The 24,426-nt window shown below is 44.1% G+C and overlaps 1 protein-coding gene across 1 annotated transcript in view; it reads right to left on the bottom strand.

Moving 5' to 3' along the window:
- Positions 1-23,995, bottom strand: part of RAB20 (RAB20, member RAS oncogene family) — a 37,210-nt gene extending 13,215 nt beyond the window's left edge. Inside the window, exon 1 of the mRNA XM_006119696.5 lies at positions 23,534-23,995. Within this exon, the coding sequence (XP_006119758.1) occupies positions 23,534-23,705 (172 nt within the window). The 5' untranslated portion in view covers positions 23,706-23,995. The remainder of the gene's footprint in view (positions 1-23,533) is intronic.
- Positions 23,996-24,426: the final 431 nt, after the last annotated feature.

The following is a 24,426-nucleotide window of genomic DNA, read 5'->3' as shown; positions in this document are numbered from 1 at the left end:
TCTGAGCTGTCTACACTGGCCCTTTTGCGCAAAAGCTTTGGGCAAAAGGACTTTTGCCCGAACAGGAGCGGCATAGTATTTCCGCAAGACGCACTGATTTCAGACAGTAGGAAGTCAGTGTTCTTGCAGAAATTCAAGCGGCCAGAGTAGACAGCTGGCAAGTTTTTCCGCAAAAGCAGCTGCTTTTGCGGAAAAACTTGCCTGTCTAGACGCAGCCTAAGAGCTCTTGTTCAGCTTGTTATTCACCATGACCCCAACATCCTTTTGAGTCACTGCTTCCCAAATTACAACATCCCATCGTATAAGTGCGACCTACAGTCTTGACTCCTAAATGTACAGCCTTCTATTTACTTGCATTTATAAAAACTAGCCCAGGTTACCAAATGAGATATAGATCACTCTCTAGAAGCAAACTACTATAATTTACAACTCCATTGGTTTGTGCAATCTGAAAATTTTACCAGCAAAGAACTTGTGTTTTCCTCCAATTCAGTGATCAATATGATGAACACAACTGGGCCAAAACAAACGTGGAGACTACTCCTTGGGCAAGAGAATTGCAAAGCTTCTCTGTAAAGTGTGCCAAGAGGAAACTCTCGGTACAGATAGAGAAATCTGGATGAACATCAAACATGGTTGCAGCCACAAAAGACAACATGCTATTTCCAGGAGACTATGAATAGCACTGCTCACAAGGAATTGGACATAGGAAGAGGGTTTTTTACCCCTGTATTTCTAAGATGTAGAAGTATCAGCCAACTTTTTTCCTGAATACACCAAAAATAAATTTCTTGTTCAAGTGTGTAAATTTAGACCTAAGGTTTCACTGGTGAAATATTAAGTTCTAAGCTATTAAAACACACAAATACCAGAGTTCAAAAAGTCAAAGTCCCCACAGAACTCTGCTGCCACCTTTTCCATGCACGCATTATAATGAATCTTTGATTATATGGTGTGACGGGTGGTAAGGTGACCTACTGTTCAGCAAATACTCCCTCCCTTCCCCTATATGGCATCCTTCCAGCCATGGAAGACTTAGAATAGTTATAGAAAACTGCATTTTCTGCCCTAGTTCCAGTTAATTCTCACACCATTCTGACAGTCACTTTTGTTTAGCAAGGCAATGTATGTACGCTGTCCCAGGCTATCCATTTTGATTAAATAGCTTTCATGGGCTGCTGCCTTAGAGCTTAAAAAAAAAAATCAGGTTCTAAAATGGAAGGAAACATCCTTAAAGACTTCAGATCGGGTTTCCCTTTCCTTCCAGAAGCTCCAGGATTCTGAGGTATTGGAAAAATATAGCTTTAACCAATGGAGAGTGAAACCTTAAACCTACAACTCTGGAGACAGAAAGAACAGCTCTATTTGAAGTTTATTTACAGTACAGACAGAGGGAGGCGAATATTTACATACCGCCTCCCACATGACCCACAGTGAGATTTCAGCTAAATGAAGAAATGTTATTGTAACACTGAAGTCTGGTGAAAACAACTGGGCTGCATCTAGACTGGCAAGTTTTTCCGCAAAAGCAGATGCTTTTGCGGAAAAACTTGCCAGCTGTCTACACTGGCCACTTGACTTTGCGCAAGAACACTGACGATCTAATGTATGATCATCAGTGTTCTTGCGCAAATACAACAACTCTCCCACTCGGGAAAAAGCCCTTTTGCGCAAATGCTTTTGCGCAAGAGGGCCAGTGTAGACAACTGAGAACCATTTTGTGCAAAAAAGCCCCGATGGCGAAAATGGCGATTGGGGCTTTCTTGCGCAAAACCGCGTCTAGATTGGCATGGACGCTTTTCCGCAAAAAGTGCTTTTGCGCAAAAGCATCCGTGCCAATCTAGACGCTCTTTTCCGCAAATGATTTTAACGGAAAAACTTTTCCGTTTAAAGCATTTGCGGAAAATCATGCCAGTCTAGATGCAGCCCTGGGGTAGAACGAAATGACAATGTCACTGAGCATTCCAGTGCCGTTTAACAAGATTATACCATCCGGTCTTTATCTGAAACATAGCACAAATGTTTGTTCTAAATAAACTTTTTAAAAAATCACTGCAAGAAATCAGAAAATTGATTTATGCAAGACATTCAGTTACTTAAAAAATATTTAGTACAACAAGGATTTCAGAAAGATTGATAATGAGATGTTTAAGAATGTCTTTGAAAAATACATATCAGAAGAACTGTATACTAATGCTTACATTTTTTACAGGTGTAAAGCAAAAACTACCTATATTTGTTCTTTGACAGAAAACTGAATGCTTAAAACAAGTTGCACTTAAATCCACTGAGTCGTTAGCCCAATGAAGAAGATTCATGTTTTGCATTTTAATGCTGTTTAAACCAGCATAGATGAAACAACAGAACTGATTTCTGATCAGAGATGCAACTTCAGGCAGAACCCAATAATTTATTTTAACAGAGATTTTGACTGATCAACTATTGACTGGTTCACATTAGGGTTGTTAATTTTTGATTAATCAACTAATCGAGTAGTTGATGGAATTTCCATCGATTACTCAATAAGGTGAGCACTCGCTACCCCCTCTGCACCTGTGCCTTAGAAACGTACAAGAGCCACAGGCAGCTCTCGTATATTTCAAAGGCAGAGTGCAGCAGGGAACCTATGTAAGGGGGGACAAAATCAGCCCCTGCTTACATAGGGTCCCAACTGCTGCACCTGTCCCTTTGAAATGTACAAGAGCCAGGGGCAGGAGGGGCGCAGCAGTTGGACCAGCATGAGCAGGTCATTCCCCACTCACTCAGTTTCCTTGCTGCACCTCTGCCTCCTCTACCCCAGCTCCACGGAGACGGTGCTGGAGAAAATCCAGCTTTCAAGCAGGCTCTCTCCAGCACTGGCTCCTGCTCCCCCACCCTCTGATAGAGGCAGCAGGGGGAGGAGCAGGGGGAGGCGGGCAGGAGCGACTAGTCACTTACATCCCTAATTAACATACAAAGAAGCTAGTTACAGAATCACACTTTTATCTTTAGACTAACAATCATAGTCTGTGTAAGACTCTTCAGCCAATTCTGTGTTGTTGCTACTCATGCTTTACCCATAAACATTCAGTGCCCTCTGGAATACTGATCCAATTCTTTGAAGAGAAACCAGCAGCATTAAAAGAGAAAATGTTCTTTTAATTAATACACTGAGTTGTTAGAGTTTGTTTTCCTTTGCAATAGTGTGAACATGTACTTGGAAACAGATGCTTCTATCTCAAATTATTTTTTTGCTCTGCTTTAGAGAACAGGTACTGCTGATGTTTGCATCAGGAATCATCAATAGTAGCAAACAAAACCTTCCTGAGCTATCTTGTTTCCATTCAAGTTGCTTAAAGTAAAGCAGGCCTCCATTAATGTCTGCTTTTAAAATTTAGAAATTCTTACTTTTGCTTGAGACCAACTTGCAACCTATTATGTGCTCAAGTAGACCACCATTATTTCAGAGGACACAAAAGAATTCTCACTAGTTATTAGTATATTGGACAACAAACACGTAATTTACCATGAGTATTTTGCCTTCTCGTTTCACCCCCCGACACTGACATTACTAAGTTTAGTTCAGGGGGCAATCAGCCGCCCCTTCCCCCTACTGCTGTTCACCTCCTGCCCTTTGCCTTGGAGCTGCCCCTCCCCCTGGGAGCCTCCTGCTTTCTGTGCATGGCAGGGGAAAGGAGGGGTGCTGATGTCAGAGTGCCCCCTCTCCCACTCTGTATCCTCTCTCCATAGAGCAGAGAGGGGGCACAACAGGACTTGGGATGGAGTTTGCTGGCTGCTCCAGGGAGTGGGCCAGGGCAGGGGTGAGCCTGCCTTGGCCCCAATGCACCACCAACCAGGAGCCACCAGCAGTGCCCAGCTGGAGCTCACATTCCAAACTCCGATCCCAGTCATGAACCCCCTTCTGCACCCCAAGTCCTTGTCCTAGCCCCGAGCACTAATGCATCAAAACACCATCCCAGAGCCTGCACCTACATCCCAACTGCCTGCCCCAAAAGCAGCTCAAAGCCCCTCTCACACTCCAGATCCCTCAATCCAAGACCAGAGCCTGCACCCCAACCCTCTGCCCCAGCCTGAGGGAAGTAAAAGGGGATGGTCAAGAGAGGGAGGATGGAGTGAGCAGGGGTGGGACATTGGAGAAGGAGTGGGAAGGAGATGGGGCAAGGGTATTTATATTTGAGGTAGATCTTGGATTGTTCTTCAATTCAAAAAGTGACCTTGTGCTTAAAAAGGTTGAGGACTACTGCTCTAATGCTTGCCTCTTTCATCAACAGACGTTGGCCCTTTAAACAGGGACATACCCAAGGTAGAATTTTCACCAAGTCCCAAGTTGTCCCGGAAAGTTATGTGGATGATTCAGTAGGTAGCATACTTTTCTCTAACTTTGTACCCACTAAAATGGCCCAGAATGGTGCAGGGGAGGGAGGAATTGTGAAGTCAAAGATTCCATTTTTGGTATAAACTTTTAAGAATGGCAGACTCACCTCAGATAAGCATTAAGTAGCTGACAACACTCAGTAGAGGCTACTAGCATCTTGGACCCAGAACATTCTAAATGAGTACAAGACATTTTGCCTCTCTAAATTTCTTCTGCACTATTTGGTACAATATTCTTCACTGACTCAAGCCTGCATGCTGTGGAAATGGCTGTCACCGAGATGGAGTGTTTTATCCCAGAAGCGATGACAGTCCTGTAGCCAATTCAGAGATCAAGGTATTTTGTTGAAAGCTGTAAAACATCTTTCAAGCTTCTGAGCTGAAATGCATTTCATGGAGATACTAATCTTGCTTCTAGCATTCACATTCAGTTATTCAATTAGGGGCAATTTTACTGGTCTGACAAGAACACCAAAAAGACTGCATTCTAGAAATTAAAGAGCAACCATTTGGTTTTTATTGCTACTTCACACTGAATGATCCCTTGAAAAAAGCATAAACTATTTACAATGAACAGTATGTTCCACATTCTATTTTTGCTATGACTTTCTGAGTAAGGTTTCCAGACCTGAAGAACAGCTCTGTGCCAGTGTGAAAGAGCCTCTCTCTCTCTCTCACACACACACACACACACACACACACACACACACCCCCCTCAACAGACCTTAGTCCAATAAGAGATATATCTCCATCCATTGTGACTTTATAATATGACTGTAATACCACTGCATTCAGGGTTACTTCCTTTGACTGTCTACACTGGCAATTATAGGTGTTATCCATTCCCCAAAGACAAAAGCTTTGCTATGACAAGCAGTGATCCCGCTAATATTTTCCATCCAGGTGCAGAATAAATTTTGTAATGTGCACCACCAGTAGAAACACATGCTGCCAGCTGCGGGCACTCTGCTAATCAGCTGGGTGACATTTGAAATCTCTTGGGTGGCTTCCCAAGTGCTCATCTTATAGGGACCACTGGCAACAAATGCCAGTGAGAACAGTGTGTTGTCAGCAGGAGCACTCTCCTGCCAACAAAGCTAGTCTTGTTCATTGGGGGGGGGGGGGTGAAAGTATTTTGTTGGCAAAAGAACTGGCAAACAGCAATTATACTGCCCAAGTTTTAGCGATGCAGCTGTGTTGATAAAAGCTGCTTAGTCTTGACAAAGCCTCAGTGATTCTTGATACAATTCAACCTCGACACACAGTTGTAGGGATAACATATTAATGTATTGAAAATGATTCCCCCAAATGGAAGTGACTCCCCATAATTTGTTCCCCACAACTTAAAGTGTTTAGATTTATTATTAATTCTTATTATTATTATTATTAGTTAAGATTGTTAAATGTTTAGATTTATTATTATTATTATTGCCCCTTTAGAATATAATGGATTAGGTCATGTAACTTAGAACTGTTAAGAATATAATCCTATGTAGCCAGAAACAGCCCCTCCCCCCCACCTGTGTCCCAAGGCATGCTCAAGCTTGTGCAAGGGGCTGCTTGAAATTGACATTGCAGAGATACATTGTAACAATGCATTGTCAAGCCACTAACTCTGCTATGGAAGCCAAGCCCTGTAATTGACTACAGGCATTGTTACATAATTGACGCCTGTTCTCTTTAAAACATTGTAACTTTACTCAGCACTCAGAGAATGTTTTAAGCAATACCACCCAGAAACTTTTTGTAACTACAACTCTGATATATGTAAAGTTATTATTATACAAAAATATTGTATGGGAAACATTAATTAAGGAATGTATGTAAGAGAGAGAGAGTGCTTGGATGATGAATGAATGGCTCTGAGAGGTGCCAGCCTGAGAATACAGCAACAAAGGGCTGAAGAAGGCATCAGGTGACAGTGCAACCAAAAGGTGTCAAGTGGAGAAAACCAAGTACTGGAGGTCCACCCGATGAGATCACTGACAAGCACCTGGCAGCCACCCTGGAGACATCAGCATGATGCAGCAATTTCCATAAACTGGCATAGGAAGAAATTCCTATAAGAACTGGACTAAAAAACTATGGAATCAGAGTCCAAGATTCTGCTGCCAGCCCACCAGGAGCTTCAGATGTGCATCTGATCAGGACTTCGCTCCCCACTACTATCTCTTGTGTACAGAGTACCTGGCCAGTATTCTGTCACAAGCTACTCTCAGGCTGGTAACTATAACAAATACACAGAACCTGAATGAATGGATGAATGAATGTTTATATGTATAAGGATTAAGTAGTTAAACAACGTTGTTTGCTTCTATCTTTTCTTTATTTTTTTATTATTATCTTTACAATAAATGTGGCTTTTTGCCTTATCCCCCTCATAAGATCCTGCTTGCTTCTATTTGGTATAACATGTTGTGGTACAACACAGTCACTAGTAAACCTGTAGAATTATCATAGACCTGAGGGGCAACAATATGCACATGACCTACAGCTCTGTCTCCCCTTCGCAACAAATAACACTGTCATTTAGCTGTTCCCATGACTGACTGAAATCACCACATGGTGAAGAACAGCTGGTTAAAGCTGAACTAAAGCAAAACAGAAGTTATGATAATCAGTGGAAAACACTTAGAGGAGTTCACAGCCACAGTGTGCTCTCCATTGCCTGAAAATGCACAACAGCTTGTCAGTTGAGTTTGGGAGTATCCCAGAGTCCTTAATGGTGTAAAGTTCTGGGATGAGGTCTGAGATCAAGAACTCTGCCCCTCCAGCACAAAGATAAAATTCACATGTGCAGGAGACAAAGCTTTCTCAGGGCCCAGTTCAATGAACTCTTGCAGAGTCTAAGAACCACTACAATCTCCACCTTCCACTCTATGCACAAAGCGTATTTTTCTGACTGTGCTTTTGCTTGCATAACAGTACATACGTACTATACAATATAAATAGATTGTAAAAATCCCCACATAATTTACTCCCAGAGAGACGAGAGCCACACAAAGCCATGGTTAACCACACTGCTTAGTACACTTCCTAGGAGTCATACAAATAACACAATGGTGAGAACTAACATAGAAGAACTTCAGTAGAAGAACTGCCTCTTTCAAATTACACTTCCACCACTAATTTGTTTTCTGGAAATACCCAGCTTTATTTTTCACCATCCTCTAATAGGAAATACTTCTGACTCTTGTACAATCAGAACAAGTTGAACCTCCCAAATCTGGGATTCTCTGGTCTTGCAACATCCATGGTCCAGCAGGGCCATGGATGTCGCTGGACCAAAGATCCCCGGAGGTGGGAGTGGGAGCCAGTCGGAGAACACAGGGCTAGGGAGACCTGACCCAGTTGGGGAACCCCTGGCATCGGCAGGGCCAGGAAGTGAACAGGGAGCCCCACTGCTTACTGAGGTCTTAGAAGACATTTAGGGGTAAATTAGAGCTAAACAGCAGCACAGAACACTGAGAGCCGGGACTGGTAGCTGTAAAACTTTGGGGGACCACAGGAAACGTGGCCACACTCATGATAAGTGGACATTGGCTAACTAAAATCATGCCAGACTACAGATATTGCTGGACCAGAAAGTGCTTAACTAGAAAGGTTCAGCTGACGTTGCTACAGATTGGACCTCACTGGTCCGGCACCCTCGGATCTCAAACCAGGGGAGGTTAATGCTCCCCTGCTGGCTGCCCCGCTCCTGGCTCCAAAGGTTGGGGCTCCCATTCTGCTGCTACTTGCTGTCACTGGAGTTCCCCAGATTCCAGAGAGGACCACCTTGCTGCTGGCAAGAAAGATGGCAAGTAAATAGTGTTAGTGCTACAAATGCTGGAGAACAAACAAAAAAAAAACCCTAAAAATAAACAAATCAACCTCAGTCTTCCCTCCTCCTCTGGTGATTATCACTTGACAAGCCAAGAGACTAGAACAGGCAAGGCTAGCTGGAGAGATTTCAGTCAATCAGTGGGTGCATTAGTTTCTGTCAGGGCTTGTTTCCACTACACTGGAAAGCAACGCTGCAGAGATTGATTCACCGGCCGTCGATTTACCACATTTGCTTAGGTACAATAAATTGATCTCCAAGCACTCTTCAGTCAACACCAGTATTCTACCAGGATGAGAAGAGAAGCCACTGTTGAAGGGAGAGCAGCCCCTGCCAACCTTACCACACACAAAACACTGTGGTAAGTACTTCGTGGTAAGTCCTATTTGCACAGCTGAAGTGACGTAGATTAGCTCAATGGCGGGGTTAGTATAGACAAGGCCTCAGTTGTATTAAAAACCAAGAAGTGGGTCTTGCAAGTCAACTTCTAATACAGTTTTTTATTTAATGTATATAAGAATGTGATGATTAATTCTGAGCAGACTGATGAGCTGACTGAACAGAAAACAGCTTCAAGTGACTCTTTTCTAAGGTTCCAACTAGACTGTGACATGTGGCAAAATGAAACTTCTGTTAAGGTCAGATAAAGAAAAGGCTGGTTTCCCTTTTGAGTCTATTTTAAACCATCCTTAATGAGTCTTGCAACATGGCTTCAGCCTTGCAACATGGACATGATTAGAGTGAACAGAATAAGTCTCTACTTCTTATTTTTGGAGGCCAATACAAACCGGTAAAGTGACGTAAAACCTTGGTGCCATTAATTTATAAAGACACCCAAATGGATCCATGATAAAGTAAATAGCACTTTTTAAAAACCACTATGTAGTGTCATTGAATTGAGTGGGCTGACAGATATACAAATAATTTATTCTACTCTATTCTAATTAATTTGTCTTTGAAAAACAGAAACCACTTCATTCAATCCCTGACGATCATAAAATGTCAAGTTGTTAATTCAAATAGAGTTTTTCCTTACTGGTTGGTTTGGGCACTTTTAACTAACCACAGAAACAGGAAAATTTTGCAGCACTGATCCTGAGAATTCGTTAAGCAAACAGCACTATGTAGTGTCTGGACAGACCAGCTAACAGGCCTATTGCCTTAGGCCAGGGAGCCTCACCTGCCACAATCCTACCTTTAGTCCAGAGACTCTTACCTGCCCCAACTGTGCTGTGGTCTAATCAGCCCGAGTACATAATCCAAACAGTTTAATTTCTCTATATGGAAGTATAGTGGATATGGCAAGACGAGTTTAAGAAACTGTGAAACTTGGATGTTGTCCAAGTGAACAGCTAATGTCCAATATAGATTTACTTTCCCTTTTGAAGGCTATTACTGAACAACAAAATTAAAGAAAGTTCCCTTGTTCAAGGCGATTAATTTCCCTTCTTCCTGACATCAACATGCTTAACTGAGTCGTATAATGAAAACTTTGAGAGTAGGCATTTATGGGCAGTTCTCTCAAATCCAAACCTTTATTTCACACACAATGATTTAGTGAAATGAAATAGCTGGGAATTTTATTTTACATATTTATTTTGACACGTTGCCCCACAATAGAGAATTCGTAAATACTCAAGAGCTATCTTAACAGTAAAATAAAAAAAAAATAAAATAACTTACTACTTCAGCAGTACCCAATACCACTATTATTGGAAGAAGTGTAGGAGACAGTTGTATGACTGCTGCACAGTACATATGAAAGGTACCTTTATCCATATTTGGGAAGAAAGTAAGTCCCAAAATGCAGGAATAGTGGTTACATTTTAAGTCTCATAATGGATTTTTTTCCTAAAAGGATAAATTAATCCATCCATTGGAAATGCTTCTCAGTCTCCCTGATAGAGGCTTATGCACTCCATTATACAAAGCTGCTCTCATCTGCTGATAGAACTTTGGAAGAGGAAGGAATCTGTCTAACACAGTGGTTCTCAACCTGTGGCCCAATCAGCACAGAGCTTCAGCCCATGTGACATCCTCAGGGCCACACAGCTCTCAGTGGCAAATAGGTTGAGAACCATTGTAACACAGGAGGTGAATGGGGTATTTCCAAGATGGTAAAGCTCATGAAAAATCCAAGATGGGTACTTGCTGCTAAGGGAACGGCTACAGCAAGTACCCATCTTGGATTTTTTTTTGGGGGGGGGGGGGAGAAAAGAGGGGAGAGAGAGTGTTCAGAAAAGGTATGCAAATAGTGCTCGCATTTGCATACCTTCTTCCTTCCTCCCCCCCCTCCCCCCGGAAGAAGCTTTTCCCATTTTGCCCAGTCAAAATGGGGCCAAATGTCAGAAAAAAAAACCCTCTTTCGAAAGCCCCTGTAAACCTCGTTTTACAAGGAATAAGGAGGCTTTTGAAAGAGGGGGATTTTTCCGACATTTGGCCCCATGTAAACGGGGCCAGATGTCAGAAAAGCCTCTTCCAGAAGAGAACGGAAGAAGGTATGCAAATGCGAGCACTATTTGCATACCTCTTCTGAAAAAAAAAAAGAAAAAAACCACACCCAGTGTAGCCATACGCTTAGGCTGTGTCTAGACTGGCAAGTTTTTCCGCTTGCGGAAAAATTTGCCAGCTGTCTACACTGGCCACTTGAATTTGCACAAGAACACTGACGATCTCATGTAAGCGCAAATACTATGATGCTCCCGCTCAGGGATAAGACCTCTTGCGCAAATGCTTTTGCGCAAGAGGGCCAGTGCAGACAACTGAGAACCGTTTTGCACAAAAAAGCCCCGATGGTGAAAACGGTGATCGGGGCTTTCTTGTGCAAAAGCGCGTCTAGATTGGCACGGACGCTTTTCCACAAAAAGTGCTTTTGCGCAAAAGCGTCCGTGCCAATCTAGACACTCTTTTCCGCAAATGCTTTTAACAGAAAAACTTTTCCGTTAAAAGCATTTGCAGAAAATCATGCCAGTCTAGACGCAGCCTTAGAGATAAGGCACCTTCTCAAATATAAAAGATAAAAAGAAACAGACTTTGGAAACCAAAATTTTGGTTCACTGTAAACATTTGTACAAGTCTTTAGAATCCATTAATTTCATTAAAACAGGCTAAATTTCTGTTCCTGTATAGGGCCCTCTAAAAAAAAATCTCACTATATTGTACACAGATTTGAAATGCATGGCCCATCTAGCCCAGTACCCTATCTTCCTACAGTGGCTATGCCAGATGCTTCAGAGGGAGCAAAAAGAACAGAGCAATTTATTGAGAGATCTATCTTGTCATTCAGTCCCAGCCTTTAGCGGTCAGAGAGCCCAAACTTCCAAGAGAGACAAGGAGATTTAATAGTTTAACTGCTGGAGTTGCTTTTTTTTTTCCAATCAGGAAAGAAATACTGATGAGGCAGGGTAGGAAAAGTTTGCAGTGTCACTTCCTCGTTTGTCCTGCTATCAAGAACTTCAGTCTGCAGTTCCCATGGTGAAGAGTGCCAAACGGCATGTTGCTGAAGTTCACAAAGAAAACAAAAAACACAAAACACACACTTCCTTTGGCCAGTGCCAAATGCAAGTCCTGAAGTTAAGGACCAGGTCCAAGCCTTGCTTCCCAGACCTGCCAGCATGCAATCACTGCAGATAAATCTTACACCTGCAGCAGTGGAAGAAGGAAACTTAACAGCTTTGATCAAATCCCCACAAAGGAGTCCCATTCAGCACTCCCTGGGGAGAAAAAAAAAAAAACAGAACAAAACAGGTGGTCACTGGGACTCGGAAAAGAAAAGAATCCCTTCATCCTAACATCATCTTTAATGAAAGCAAATATTACATTTCTCTCTACTGTTGAATAAATGCCTTTTCTTATGAAGCTCAGTACAAAAAAAGGTCTTGTTTAATACATTACGATTGTCCAGTGTGACACAGACCGAAAGTTACTACAATTTTAACTGAAGTGAAATGCTGGCATAGCTAGAACTGCATGAAAGTTTACATTGCTCTAGGGTGTGATATCATCCTGCATCAGGCCTTTAAGTCACTTAAAAGGAGAAGTTTGGAAAAGTAGCAGACGCTGTTGCATAATAACTACATTTAGGGGCTTGTTTCAATTTCTTACAACATACACCAATCACTTGGTAAAACTTCCCAATATGGCACTTATGCAGTGAATGAAACATACATAGATAGCTGTCCTCAGGAGGGAGGCCCATTGACCATCAACAGTGTACAATGCACAGTAAGAAGAGTATTTGTTCTCCATGAGTGTTCAAAAAGCTACAGCTACAAAGTAACACATCTTTTGAACACAGAAACAAATGCACCATGCTTTGCTTTAAGTGCAATAGGGATATCACAAAGAATAGCCAAGTCATTTACATACATACCTGGGATGCATTCTCAAATGGGTATCCAATTAGCATAAAACGTACACAGTTAAAATTACTATTGGGCACACAAAATGTGAAAGCAGGTTTACATGCTCGTCTTTATGCTGCTGTTAATGAAGCTGTTAATGAAGCTTATTACATAGCCCAAAGTTCCCTCACTGTTCTCCACATTGTTTACTACACAAATGAAGGGAGAGAACAGTCAAGTAGAAAAAATATTGTTTGCACAAGGAATGAAAGAGAAACAGGCAAGAAAAATATTGCTCAGACAACGGTCATTTCTTACAAAGCCGCAATAGACATTTTACATTAGAGTTGTGTTTGTAAAAAGTGTTTCAAGGAGGCTGGCATTCCACATTCCAGAACAGAACAAACACAAGACAGGCAACAGCAGGGCAAGCTTCCCCACACTGCCACATTAGCATCTCTCAACCTTACCAAGGACTCGGAGCATAATTCAGTCTTTGGCTATTTTCCAGGACATTCACCTCTGAGGCGCCAATTTTTTAAACACTTTTTATATTGACAACTAGAGAAACAATCAGCTTCTGCTTGTGACAGAAGTAGGGATGTTTAACAGTTAACCAGTAAGCATAAGGCTTACTGGTATGCTTATCAGTGAACTGGCCCTTGAACTCCACCAGTGGTCAGTTGTGCCAGACTGGAGTAGCCCTGGCTGCAGAGGGGCTGGTGGGCAGGGTGGCAGAACCTCCACACCCACAGCCAGGCCCTGCAGCAAGCAGTGGGATGTAGGTTAAAATGGTTAATTGGTTAAGCATGATCAGTTAATCGTTTTAACATCCCCAGACCTTAGCCAAATTATAAAATCAATGACTTTGAAATGAAAGGCTCCATGCCTTATTACATAGCCCAAAGTTCCCTCACACCAGAAAGTTTTCACTATAGTTAAAAAAACAAAAAACTACCACAACAAACAAATCCACAATACACATACATACACTTCCTTGACATTTCACCAGAAAGCATACAAGGTTATTAAGCTCTGAATTAAAACTGTATTGACCATAGGGATGTTAATTCACATTTTAAATGTTAACCAGTTAAATGCTTGGTTTAACCAGTTAACCCTGGAGCAGGCCATGGCCAGGGGCAAGAGCTGCTATAGCCCTGGCCGACACTCCCTGTCCCAGCCCTGCTGTGGTTGTGGGTGGCGGGGGCTGCTCTGACCCCAGCCCCACTGCAACTGGGTGGGGGGAGGGCTGCTTCTGCCCTGCCACGTGCTCTGGCCCTGCCCCACTTGCAGCTGTGGGGGGGGGAAGCTGCTCTGGTCCCACCTGCGGGCAGTGGGGGCTTCCCCAGCCCACCTCATCCATGGGGAAAGGAGTGTCTGCTCCAGCTGGGTTTGCTGTGGTCACAGGCAGGGTCCAGCAAGCCAGTCAGGTTAACCAGTTATCTTGTAAGCAAGCTGATAAGTCACCTGCTAACTGGGTAACCAGTTAACCTCTTACGTCCCTAATTGACCATTTGTAAATTGTGAAAACAGAGTCATGTTCTTTAGATACTTTATTCATTCTTGGGGAAGGGCAGAAGGGTCAGTGCAGACATAGCATACTAGGGAAGTGAAATTCTCTAAGTTTAATCAGTTAACCATAAGGTTTAATCAGTTAACAGGATCCCACGGGCAGAAGGCCGCTCTGGGATGGGTGGGGGCCCAACCAGGCTGGAGCAGCCATCTGCCTGCATCAGGCAGGGGGCTGTCAATTAACCCTTATATTAACTCTTGTCCAGATCTCATAATCCTTTAAGCATGAGGTTTAGCATCCATTCCAAAATGTGTTCACATTAACTGGATATTCTCATTATCCATGCATGCATCCACTCCTTTTTGGATCCTGCTAAATTCTTGGCCTTGAACAACTCCCAGTTGTAATTTGTTTCTAAACTCTAATTCCATGCAGTATACAAAAGCTTTTAATTTAATGTCCTTGAGTTATGGGACAGGGAAAACAAAGAGTTTCCTATCGATCTACAGGAGACAACCTCCATGCCACTAATGATTTTTTGGGTACCTCTGTGAACCCCTTTTAATTCTGCAATATCCCTTTTGAGATGTGGTGACCAGAACAGCACACAGTATTTTCCATCCCACTCCTTAAACATTTCCCACTGACATAGCAGGATTGTGGACAGTGCTTAAGTCAATGTAAATTGCACTGCTTAGAGAGGTGTCTTAGTCACATCCCTGAGAACTGTAAATTCACTGACTGAAGCGGTCAATATAGAACAGCCCCATTGTCTGTACTGTGACTTGGCAGGCAAATCTCTGAAATGAAAATATTTACAATCACAACAAAACCTTGTTTCCAGAGATTTTTTTTTAAAGCAAGCTTTCTATTCTTGTCTCCAATTCCACCTCCAAGATCATCTTTAAGAGAGAGTGTTCACATGGAGTAACTCATTCTACAGAGAGAAGTCAGCTTTGATGCCTAAATAAGAGGACACATTGAAATTCAGGGCATGTTTATGATTCCCTTTCCCCATCATAGAAGAAATCTGCAAATGCAGAAGAAAAACATTACAACTGGCTCCAGGATGAATATTTTTTGTGCTGGGAGAAATCTATTCTCATAAACAAACAACAAAGTCAAAGGGCTAACTATCATGCCTTGTGATTCCTGTGCAAACACATGACGATCCAGTGATTAGTTCATTAGCCAGCCCTCTTTGTAAAATATTATTGCATCAGCAAATACAGTGTGTGAAATATTTTCCATTAACTTGCAAGTCTGTTACTTTGACAATGAGCCAGCATTAGAAGAAACATCTAGGCCAGTGGTTTTCAAGCTAGGGGTCGCAACCCAGTACTGGGTCACAGAACGTCAGGCACTTGGTCTTGTTGCTGCAAGTAGGGTTGCCAGATGGTTGAAACAAAAATACCGAACATCCCCTCTTCCCCCCCCCCCCCCAAAAAAACAGGAAAAAATTCTGTTGATAGGGAAAAAAACGGAGGGGGGGGGGAAGAGGGGAGGGACCAAAGTTGTTGAGCACAAAAAAAAGGGGGAGGGGGGGACTCCAAGGACTTAAGCCAAAATACAAAACAAACCAGGATTAAAAGCATGTCCCCTTTAAGAGTTAGTGCAGGGATAGGAACAGGGGAGCGGTTGATCACTAAGACCCAGGGGAAAGCATTGCTTCCCCTAGGTCTTTTGGCCAGCAGCCATTTTGTGCTGACAGCCTTGGGGAAACAGGTAAGCATGGGGGCTGGGGCCAGGGGGCTGAGGGTGTTGGGAGCCAGGGGGAGGCCGGGCCCTGAGTGCTTGTAGGGTTGCCAGGTACCCGGCATTTTCACCTCCTAGCCAGGGAAATTCAGAAGATACCGGACATTTTAGGTATGTGGTATTCTCTGAATTTTTTTTAACTGGACAGGAGCTGAAAATACTGGACAGTCCTGATGAATACTGGACACCTGGCAACCCTAGCAGCAGAGCCTGCTCTGCAAAGCAGCCGCCTGCTACCCAAAGCAGAAAGGCAGACCCCAGGGCAACACAATGGCATGGTGGAGGGTGGGGCGACCATGGGTAGGAAAGTGACTTCCCCATAGCCAAGTCTCTGAGTGTCCCAGTGGAAAAAAGGAAATTCCACCCCACTCAGTTTTGGCTGAGAGCCCATGGAAAACGCCTAAACAACCACAGAGCACCTATGGGTTTCTGTCCTGGACTACGGCTCCACACCCTGCTTGAACAGCACTCAGGTGACAGGGCTTCTCCTTCTCCTCCCCAAGGCAGAAGCAACCAACTGAAGGCTCCCAGCCCCCGATCGCGCCCCGCCTGCCAGCTACTCCCCCCGCCAGGCTTCTGAAGAGACCAGAGGCTCCCAGCAGCCCCACCTCCCAGCCTGGGAGTCACAGCTGGGAGGCAGAGCCAGGATCGCGGCTGGGAGCCTGTGATTGCACAGAAGCCTGGTGAGGGCAGGGGGAATGGCTGGGAGTCCTGGACACTACACGTGTCCGGTATTGTCTGATTTTTTTTAACCGGGCAGAGGACGCAAATACCGGACACCTGGCAACCCTAGCTGCAGGATGATCAGTAGGGGGTGCTAAGGCAGGCTTCCTGATTGTCCTGGCAACGCAGACAGCGCTGTGGCCCAGAAGTGGCCAGCAGCAGGCCCAGCTCCTGGGGGGCACGGAGGAAGGGGAAGAATGCATAGGGCTGTGCACGCTGACCCTGCCCTGAGCAATCGTTCCACACTCCCATTGGCTGGGAACCTGCAGCCAGAGCGCCCTCCTACAGCCCAAAACGCTCATCCTCAGTCCCACCCTCTGTCCCACCCACACTAGCCAAATTGTGTTGGGCGTGGGCATCAGTTTTCTTCGACTGGGTCATGAGAAAAAAAAAAAGTTTGAAAACCCCTGCTCTAGGAAATGCATCTAGTAATTGAGTAGTATTGTTGTTGCTGAACATTACATTCCTTTAACTATCAACAGCACACATGCAAGTCATATAGGCTACGTCTACACTGGCATGATTTTCCGGAAATGCTTTTAACGGAAAAGTTTTCTGTTAAAAGCATTTTCGGAAAAGCGCGTCTAGATTGGCAGGACGTTTTTCCGCAAAAGGACTTTTTGCGGAAAAGCGTCCGTGGCCAATCTAGACGCGCTTTTCCGCAAAAAAGCCCCGATCGTCATTTTCGCGATCGGGGCTTTTTTGCGGAAAACAAATCTCTGCTGTCTACACTGGCCCTTTTGCGCAAAAGTTTTTTGGAAAAAGACTTTTGCCCAAACGGGAGCAGCATAGTATTTCTGCAAGAAGCACTGATTTCTTACAGTAGGAAGTCAGTGTTCTTGCGGAAAGTCAAGCGGCCAGTGTAGACAGCTGGCAAGTTTTTCCGCAAAAGCAGATGATTTTGCGGAAAAACTTGCCAGTCTAGACATAGCCATAAAGTATAGCATAGCGACAACATTTCCAAAAGAAATTAGTAGCCTCTCAAATAATAATTGAAAAGGCCAGATAGCAATTTTCCATTTAAACAAGCCAGGCTTGTGTAAGGCCACCAGAATTTCAATCTGCATTTGAACTCCGGTCTGCACAAGATGAAATCAAACTCAAAGCAGCACACAGCCAACTCAGAGCAGCTCAGTTGTGTTCCCTGACATGTGTCAGCTACCCAGGAAAAACAGCACTATTTATGAGGGCAGCAAGAAGAGCAGGAGTGAGGGCAGCAGAGGAGGGGGGAGGGAAATGGGCAGCAGGCACCAGGGGAGCTGATAGAGTAAGGGGAGGAGAGAGGGCAGCAGAGGGAAAAGGTTGAGGTTCATAAGATATTTATTAGTAACTTGGGTGCAACAGTGGCACATCCAAACAAGCCACATGAACTCAGTACTGGTGCACAACACAAAATTCATTCCACTCACTGGAGGAAATTCTTAGAGGGAACACTTCCCCCAGCCTTCCCCTCCCCCTCTCCCCGAGTTAATGTGACACGAATTGGGTTAATCCAATTGCAGGATAGTTGCATGAGGGGTTCAGTGGGGGCCAAACTCATCCCTATTGGTAGGAGGATGGTGGAAAATTCTCAGAGGGGGTCACACTGACACCTTTTAGTCAGGGGCATGGCTAACGGGAGTCAGGGGGTGTGGCTAATGTGTCCCTAATTTTGGTTCAGAAAATATGGTCACCATAGGTATAGATCATGAGTCACTTTCAGATTTAACTAGAATAAATGGTGGATTCTCTGTAATATCAAGTCTTTAAACCATGATTTGAGGACTTCAGTAATTCAGCCAGAGGTTCTGTGTTTATTACAGGAATTGAGGGCAAGGCTGTGTGTCCTGCAAGCATGCAGGAGGTCAAACAAGATGATCATGATGGTCCCTTTGGGTCATAAGGTCTATGAGACTGCTGAGTCAGGGCCATGACCTCTCAGGGTGAGCCTGCCAAAGAGATTACTCAGTACATCAAGAGGAGATAAGAACTTGTATGTTTTTTCAGTATAATTCCTTTTGACTTTCAGAATGTTTTCAAACAAGAGTTTCAGCCTTGCTAGTCGACAGATTCCACATACCTGTACTCAGTAGGCTGTGATAGTGCTATCTACAAAACTGATAGTTTCACATTTTGGTTGTTTGACTTAATGTGCTGTTATCAGTCGTTGTCTGTCATGGAAATTCAACTCTTCCTGGAAACAGATATTTGATTAGTCCTGTGCCAAAGCATGCCTTAGTAACAAAGCAGGATGTGGAGGTTCTAATGGCTAACATGAAGCATATCTTACATGACTCTGGAGAGCAGTGATTAACTTGACATAGCAGCAGTAATATATTTTTCACATCTGTCCTCCTCTTGCCATCAGAGTGATCAGTCAACTTATTGAAAGGCTCTCTCTCGCCCCTCTTGTTTCATAATCCAAAGCTTCTTTAGGATTTTTTTAAACTACAGTCTGACAAATCTATACATAACCCTAGATGAGGTATAAGTGTGAAATACCATACTTTTGCCATGAGCAGTGATACTACCAAGAGGGTCTCTTCATATTTTCCCACTACAGTACTTCCTTGCTTTTCTCTCTCTTCCTGGTACTTGTTTTATCATATTAAATTTGACTCTTATCTCAAACTCAAAGACAGCAGTGATGTGTAATGAGTATATTTATTTAAACATTAAAAACACTTGTTATTGACACACAATACTGGGCTCATTTTAAAATACTATTATAAAAACAATGGCAAGATTTTATGGTGTTTGAGGTTTGTATGATGGGGTTCAAGATGTCTAACAAAGTTACAGAATTCTTACAAGTTAGCTAAAGAGAATTTCAGCTTAACAGTTTCAATAAATTCTACTGGTCTAGGAAAACAAGCTGTCCTCAGGTCCTTCTAGTTGCACACCTCATTGCTGTTGGATACACAAATAGCAACAGCTTTTCAAAGCATCCATCTGTGGCTGGCCAAGAGACTGTAAGCCATCCTATCTCGCACCATCTCTGCCACAGCAGATCAAGTTTGTGGGATCTCCAGACAGGATTGCTGTCATATTCTCTTTAGCCATGATCATTGCAACCTTAGGCTGCGTCTAGACTGGCATGATTTTGCGGAAAAGTTTTTCCGTTAAAAGTATTTCAGCAAAAGAGCGTCTAGATTGGCATGGATGCTTTTGCGCAAAAAGTGCTTTTGCGCAAAAGCATCCGTGCCCAGTATAGACATGCTTTTGTGCAAGAAAGCTCCAATGGCCATTTTAGCCATCGGGCTTTCTTGCGCAAAAAATTAAGGTGCCTATCTACACTGGCCCTCTTGAGCAAGTATTCTTGCACAAGAGGGCTTATCCCTGAGCGGGAGCGTCAAAGTATTTGCGCAAGAAGCACTGAATTCTTACATTAGAACGTCAGTACTCTTGTGCAAATTCTCGCAGCCAGTGTAGACAGGCGGCAAGTTTTTGCCAGTCTAGACTCACCCTTAAAGCTTCAGGTGATCCAGGAAGCAACAGCTTACCTACTTGGCAGCACTGGTTACAAAATGTCTACATTGCATACTAAACCAGTCTGTGGGATGTAAGCTTGTGAGCTTAGTGCATGGGTGTCCACACTGAACTGTAAGCCTAGATTTACAATTACTGAACTGGGGTCTCATAACTGTGCTAACATATCCATACCTCACTACACAGACCTTCTGCCTTACTTTTGTAGCTTGACCTGTATCCATGGAGCAAAACAGAGTCACAGTAATGATTTTGGTGGCTGATGTATATACTGTCCTCCTTGGATCAGCAGTGTGTGTCCTCTGCAGGAGCACTTCCAACAACCGAAGCGGGCCGTGCAGGGGGGTTGAGAACCAAGGCTCTCAGCTCTGCATAGTTTCCCACTGGGAGAGGGGAGAACAACAGCCTGGGCTTCTCAGCTCCCCACCAGGAGTGAGGCGGTAGCTATCTAGGCTTCTTGGCTCCCTGAATAGGGAGCAGGGCATGTGCAGCCCAGGCATCAACCTGTCCAGGAGCGAGGCACCCAGGGGCAGCTGGACTCCTGAGCAGGGGCATAGGAAACAGCCTGTCTAGAACCAGGGAGCTGGGATGAAGGGCAGGTGGGTTCTAGCTGGAGCCCATCACCAGTCCAGGCTTTCTTGTCAATTTCACAGCTCCAGCAGGAAGCCATGAAATTGACAAAAATGACAGGCACCTGCTGATGTAAGTATCAGTTTCTATCACAAATAATGCATCACGCTAGCTACACGGACATAAGCCCTACGCCTCCTGTGGAGGTGAAATTGTATCAGCATAGTAGGGTTCTTATACTGGCAAGAGCAAGGCTGTAATGTATACACTGACATAATTAGGTTGAGGTAAGGCCTAACTATATAATGGAAGATTAATACTATGACTTGATTTGCAAGTCTGCCTAGGAATGTCCTCCAACTTCTATTTTGGTTATTTTCCCAAATGGGTGTATACATGCAAATATATCTAAACTGAATTTAACTCTGTTTGATTTCTACCCAAGATATACGAGTTAAATGTGTCACAAACAACTTTTTAGAACAGATAGATAATGGAGTAGAGTACCGGAGGAATTTTAAACTCACCTTCACTAAGCTCACTTGGCACTCACCCAATAGCAATACTCTATAGGAAGCTAACTCTCTATAAATATGTTAGAACATCGTCTTAGAATCACGTGAGTTAGAAACTTCAGTCTAAGGGGCTGCTTATGCGAACAGCGGGCTAGTAATCTAGCCCAATTCCTTTTGTAGGCCAGCAGGACCTACGAATGTTCAAACTCAGAACATGAGCAAAAAAGAAGCAATATGTCTTGCGTCACTCAAGAGTTGTTTTTCCTATTGCATATAGCTAAAAGGGTGGTAATGAGGCTTAACCAACCTCCAAAGGAAGTTCTTCCCATTCCTCAACTTACAAAACTAGAGGATACAATGCAATGTGGGACTAAAACAAGGTGCGGTGGTGATAGAAATCCAGAAAAGACCAGGGTGGGAACTGGAAAGCAGTCATAGAAATGTATGGCTATGGTACCTCAAAAGGAAATCTATGGGGCCTCAAAGGGAAATCTATAAGAAAGGACAGGGAAGCAGAAGACAACTGAGAAAAATAATTGGAGACTGGTCTTACTAAAGCTGTAATTAGTATTTCTTCTGCTGAAATATAAATTCCATCTATCAATTACCGGCATTTACACAGGTCTGTCACATTAGAGATAATCAGCTACCCCCAATACTATCACATTAAGAAAAGTCAGTTCTGTAATGGACTCAAGTGTTGCAAGACTTTTTTTTTGGCGGGAGAGGAAGTCAAGTTCAGAAGAGAGAGATAAGAAGCTTGAAATAGATGCAGATATTGGTATGCAATCTTCATCTTTGTTTAACTGCATATTGCTATATAAAATCAGAAACACAAATGTAGAAAAACAAAATAAATCAGACAGTGTTTGATTACTTATCCAAATATTTGTCCTTAAAATGTCAGCAATTTCTTCCCCACACACAGTTCAGCAAAAGCCACTTTATCGGATTAGATGAAATAATAAACTTTATGTCAAGAAGACAGTATATTTATTGCACTGGTATTGATGAAACATACGGAAAGTCACTAGACTTTCCTATTCATGCTTAAGCATCACCAAATGGAAACTAAGGTATTGCATGCTATTGCAGTTCCCCATTTTTGGCAGTTTTACAAGCATAAACTGTACTAGAGGTTCCCCCCCCCCCCCCCCTTGGACAACATTCAATTAAATATAAAACCTTGGTCTTGCTTCAGTGGTGATAGAAGTTCTTGAACCTGTACAAGTTGTTCTAAAGAATGATTTAGTATTAACACACACAACAGTGTTCACTGAACTTGAGTCATTGTTCAAATCAGATTTTTTGCCTATTTTCCATAGACTGCATATTTGTCTGATCATGGAAACCATGTTGCAATTAAAAAAAAAAAGTTCCCCACCTTCCAACTAGATACATGTATTTTATTGTAATTTCTACTGTGACTAGGTAAGTGTCTGGCACTGGCCTTTCAGAGAGGGTTATGACTATATTACAGCTAGATAAAAGTGAGGAGATGGGGCATATTCACTACCCCCTTCAATTTTATCTAAATTATGTTAAAAGTGCCCAAAATATCACAGAGGCAAGCACCTTACAAATGCACATAATAGTCAAACATAAATTCATCTCATTTCAAACTTGCTACTTATAAAGTTATTACATTAATGCCAAACTTGCTACGCATCAGGCACATAGGAAAAAATAATCCCTGTTACAAAAACAACAGGATGGGGGAGGCTTAAAGGCTACCATACCATACTAAACATAACACAAGGCACATATCAGTTCCTCTCCCCACTGGTGTGCCCCCATTTGGCATCTTTGGAACTTATCAGAGAATTACTAGACTATGTTTTTTCGCCACTCTCATCTGAGGAAGTGGGTTTTGCTGGCAAAAGGCTCTTGGTACTATGTATATGCATATGTATATTTGTTAGTCTCTAACTTAAATTAGAACAGTATAACAAGCGCAACAGATGTTCATGCAACTAAAGAAGACAGAGACCCATTTTTTAACAGCATGAAAAAGTTCTCCCTCTGAGACAGGATACATCATGTGACAGCCACTTAAAACCTGAGCCAGGCTTAACTGTGTTCAGCTGGCAGGCAGGGAGCTGTCGAGTACCCTGCAAATACTGACCACAAACTTCAATGCAGCCGCCAGCGCTCTCCAAGCACACAAAGGGGGCTCTGCCCAAACACCACCTCTAGTACCAACACCCAACCCTCACACCGCCCTGGGTTTATTTTTGTCCCTGGCCCGAGCCTTGGGAGCTCAGCTGATCTAGCTCCAGGCTACTGTGCAGTTGCTCTCCAGCCGCCCGGAGAGCGCCAGAAAAAAGGGGGGGGAGGGACTCGCTTTTTTCGTGTGGTTTACACTCCGGGACGCAGCGAGCCGGGGTCGCCAGGGTGCGGGGGCTCCAGGCCACCCCCAGCCGGTGGCTCGCAGGAGGGGGGTTACCTGCAGTGTCCCAGATGGAGATGTTGTAGGGCCCCCACTGTTTGAGGTAGAAGGCGCCCCCGACCGTGCTGATGGTGTCCTGGAAGCGCCTCTCCATGTAGCGGTGCAGCAGGGAGGTCTTGCCCACGTTCATGTCCCCCAGCAGCACCACCTTCCCGTCCGGCTTCTTCATCCTGCGCGCAGCCCGGCTCAGCCGCCTCGGCTCCGCGCCCGCATCCCGGGCCGCCAGCTCCTGCGGGGCCACTGGCCCGGCCGCCCTGCCAGCCAGGGGCGGGCTCGCCCCGCCCGCCGGAGGGGAAAGTTGGGAGGCTCCTGCCTGGTCCTCTCCTCCCCTTGGCCGAGCTCCCGGCAGGACGGAAGAGGAAGCCAGGAGGAGTCAGAGCAGGGATCCAGCCCAGCTGGGCCACGTGGGGCCAAATTCAGCTCCTCCTCCTCCTCCTGCGGCCCCTGGGCTGTCCCCTCCCGGTGTGGTGGTGGTAGGAGATCTGCTCCGGCAACTTTCTTCCCAGCCGGAGCTGAGTCATAAATCCCCTCCTCTTCCACTGAGCCCAAACAGGGAGCAGTACCTAGCCACCATGCGTGCAGCCTAGTTCAGCTCCCAGCCCCCTCGGTTTGCATCTAGGTAGGTGTCTGAAGTGAGTCTGTAACTTTAAAAGCAAGGAGTAGTCCTGTGACACCCAGGGCTGGCCCACCACATTTTGGCACCTGAGGTGGGGAGCTCTAATGAGCCCCCATGTCCCCTCTTTTGGGCCAAAATTTTGAAAGGTCTCAATTCTGCCTTTTCCTGTTCTACTCCTCTCATGGTACTACTCTGCTACCTACATATGCACCAGCAACAGACACAATTTTCTACACTCTGGGTCCTAGTGGCACCTCCCCCGTCCCCACAGTCT

This window comes from Pelodiscus sinensis, chromosome 1 (genome assembly GCF_052426305.1).
Source record: "Pelodiscus sinensis isolate ZL-2025 chromosome 1, ASM5242630v1, whole genome shotgun sequence".
NCBI classification, from domain to species: domain Eukaryota; kingdom Metazoa; phylum Chordata; order Testudines; family Trionychidae; genus Pelodiscus; species Pelodiscus sinensis.
This window is presented reverse-complemented; position numbering and strand designations above follow the sequence as displayed.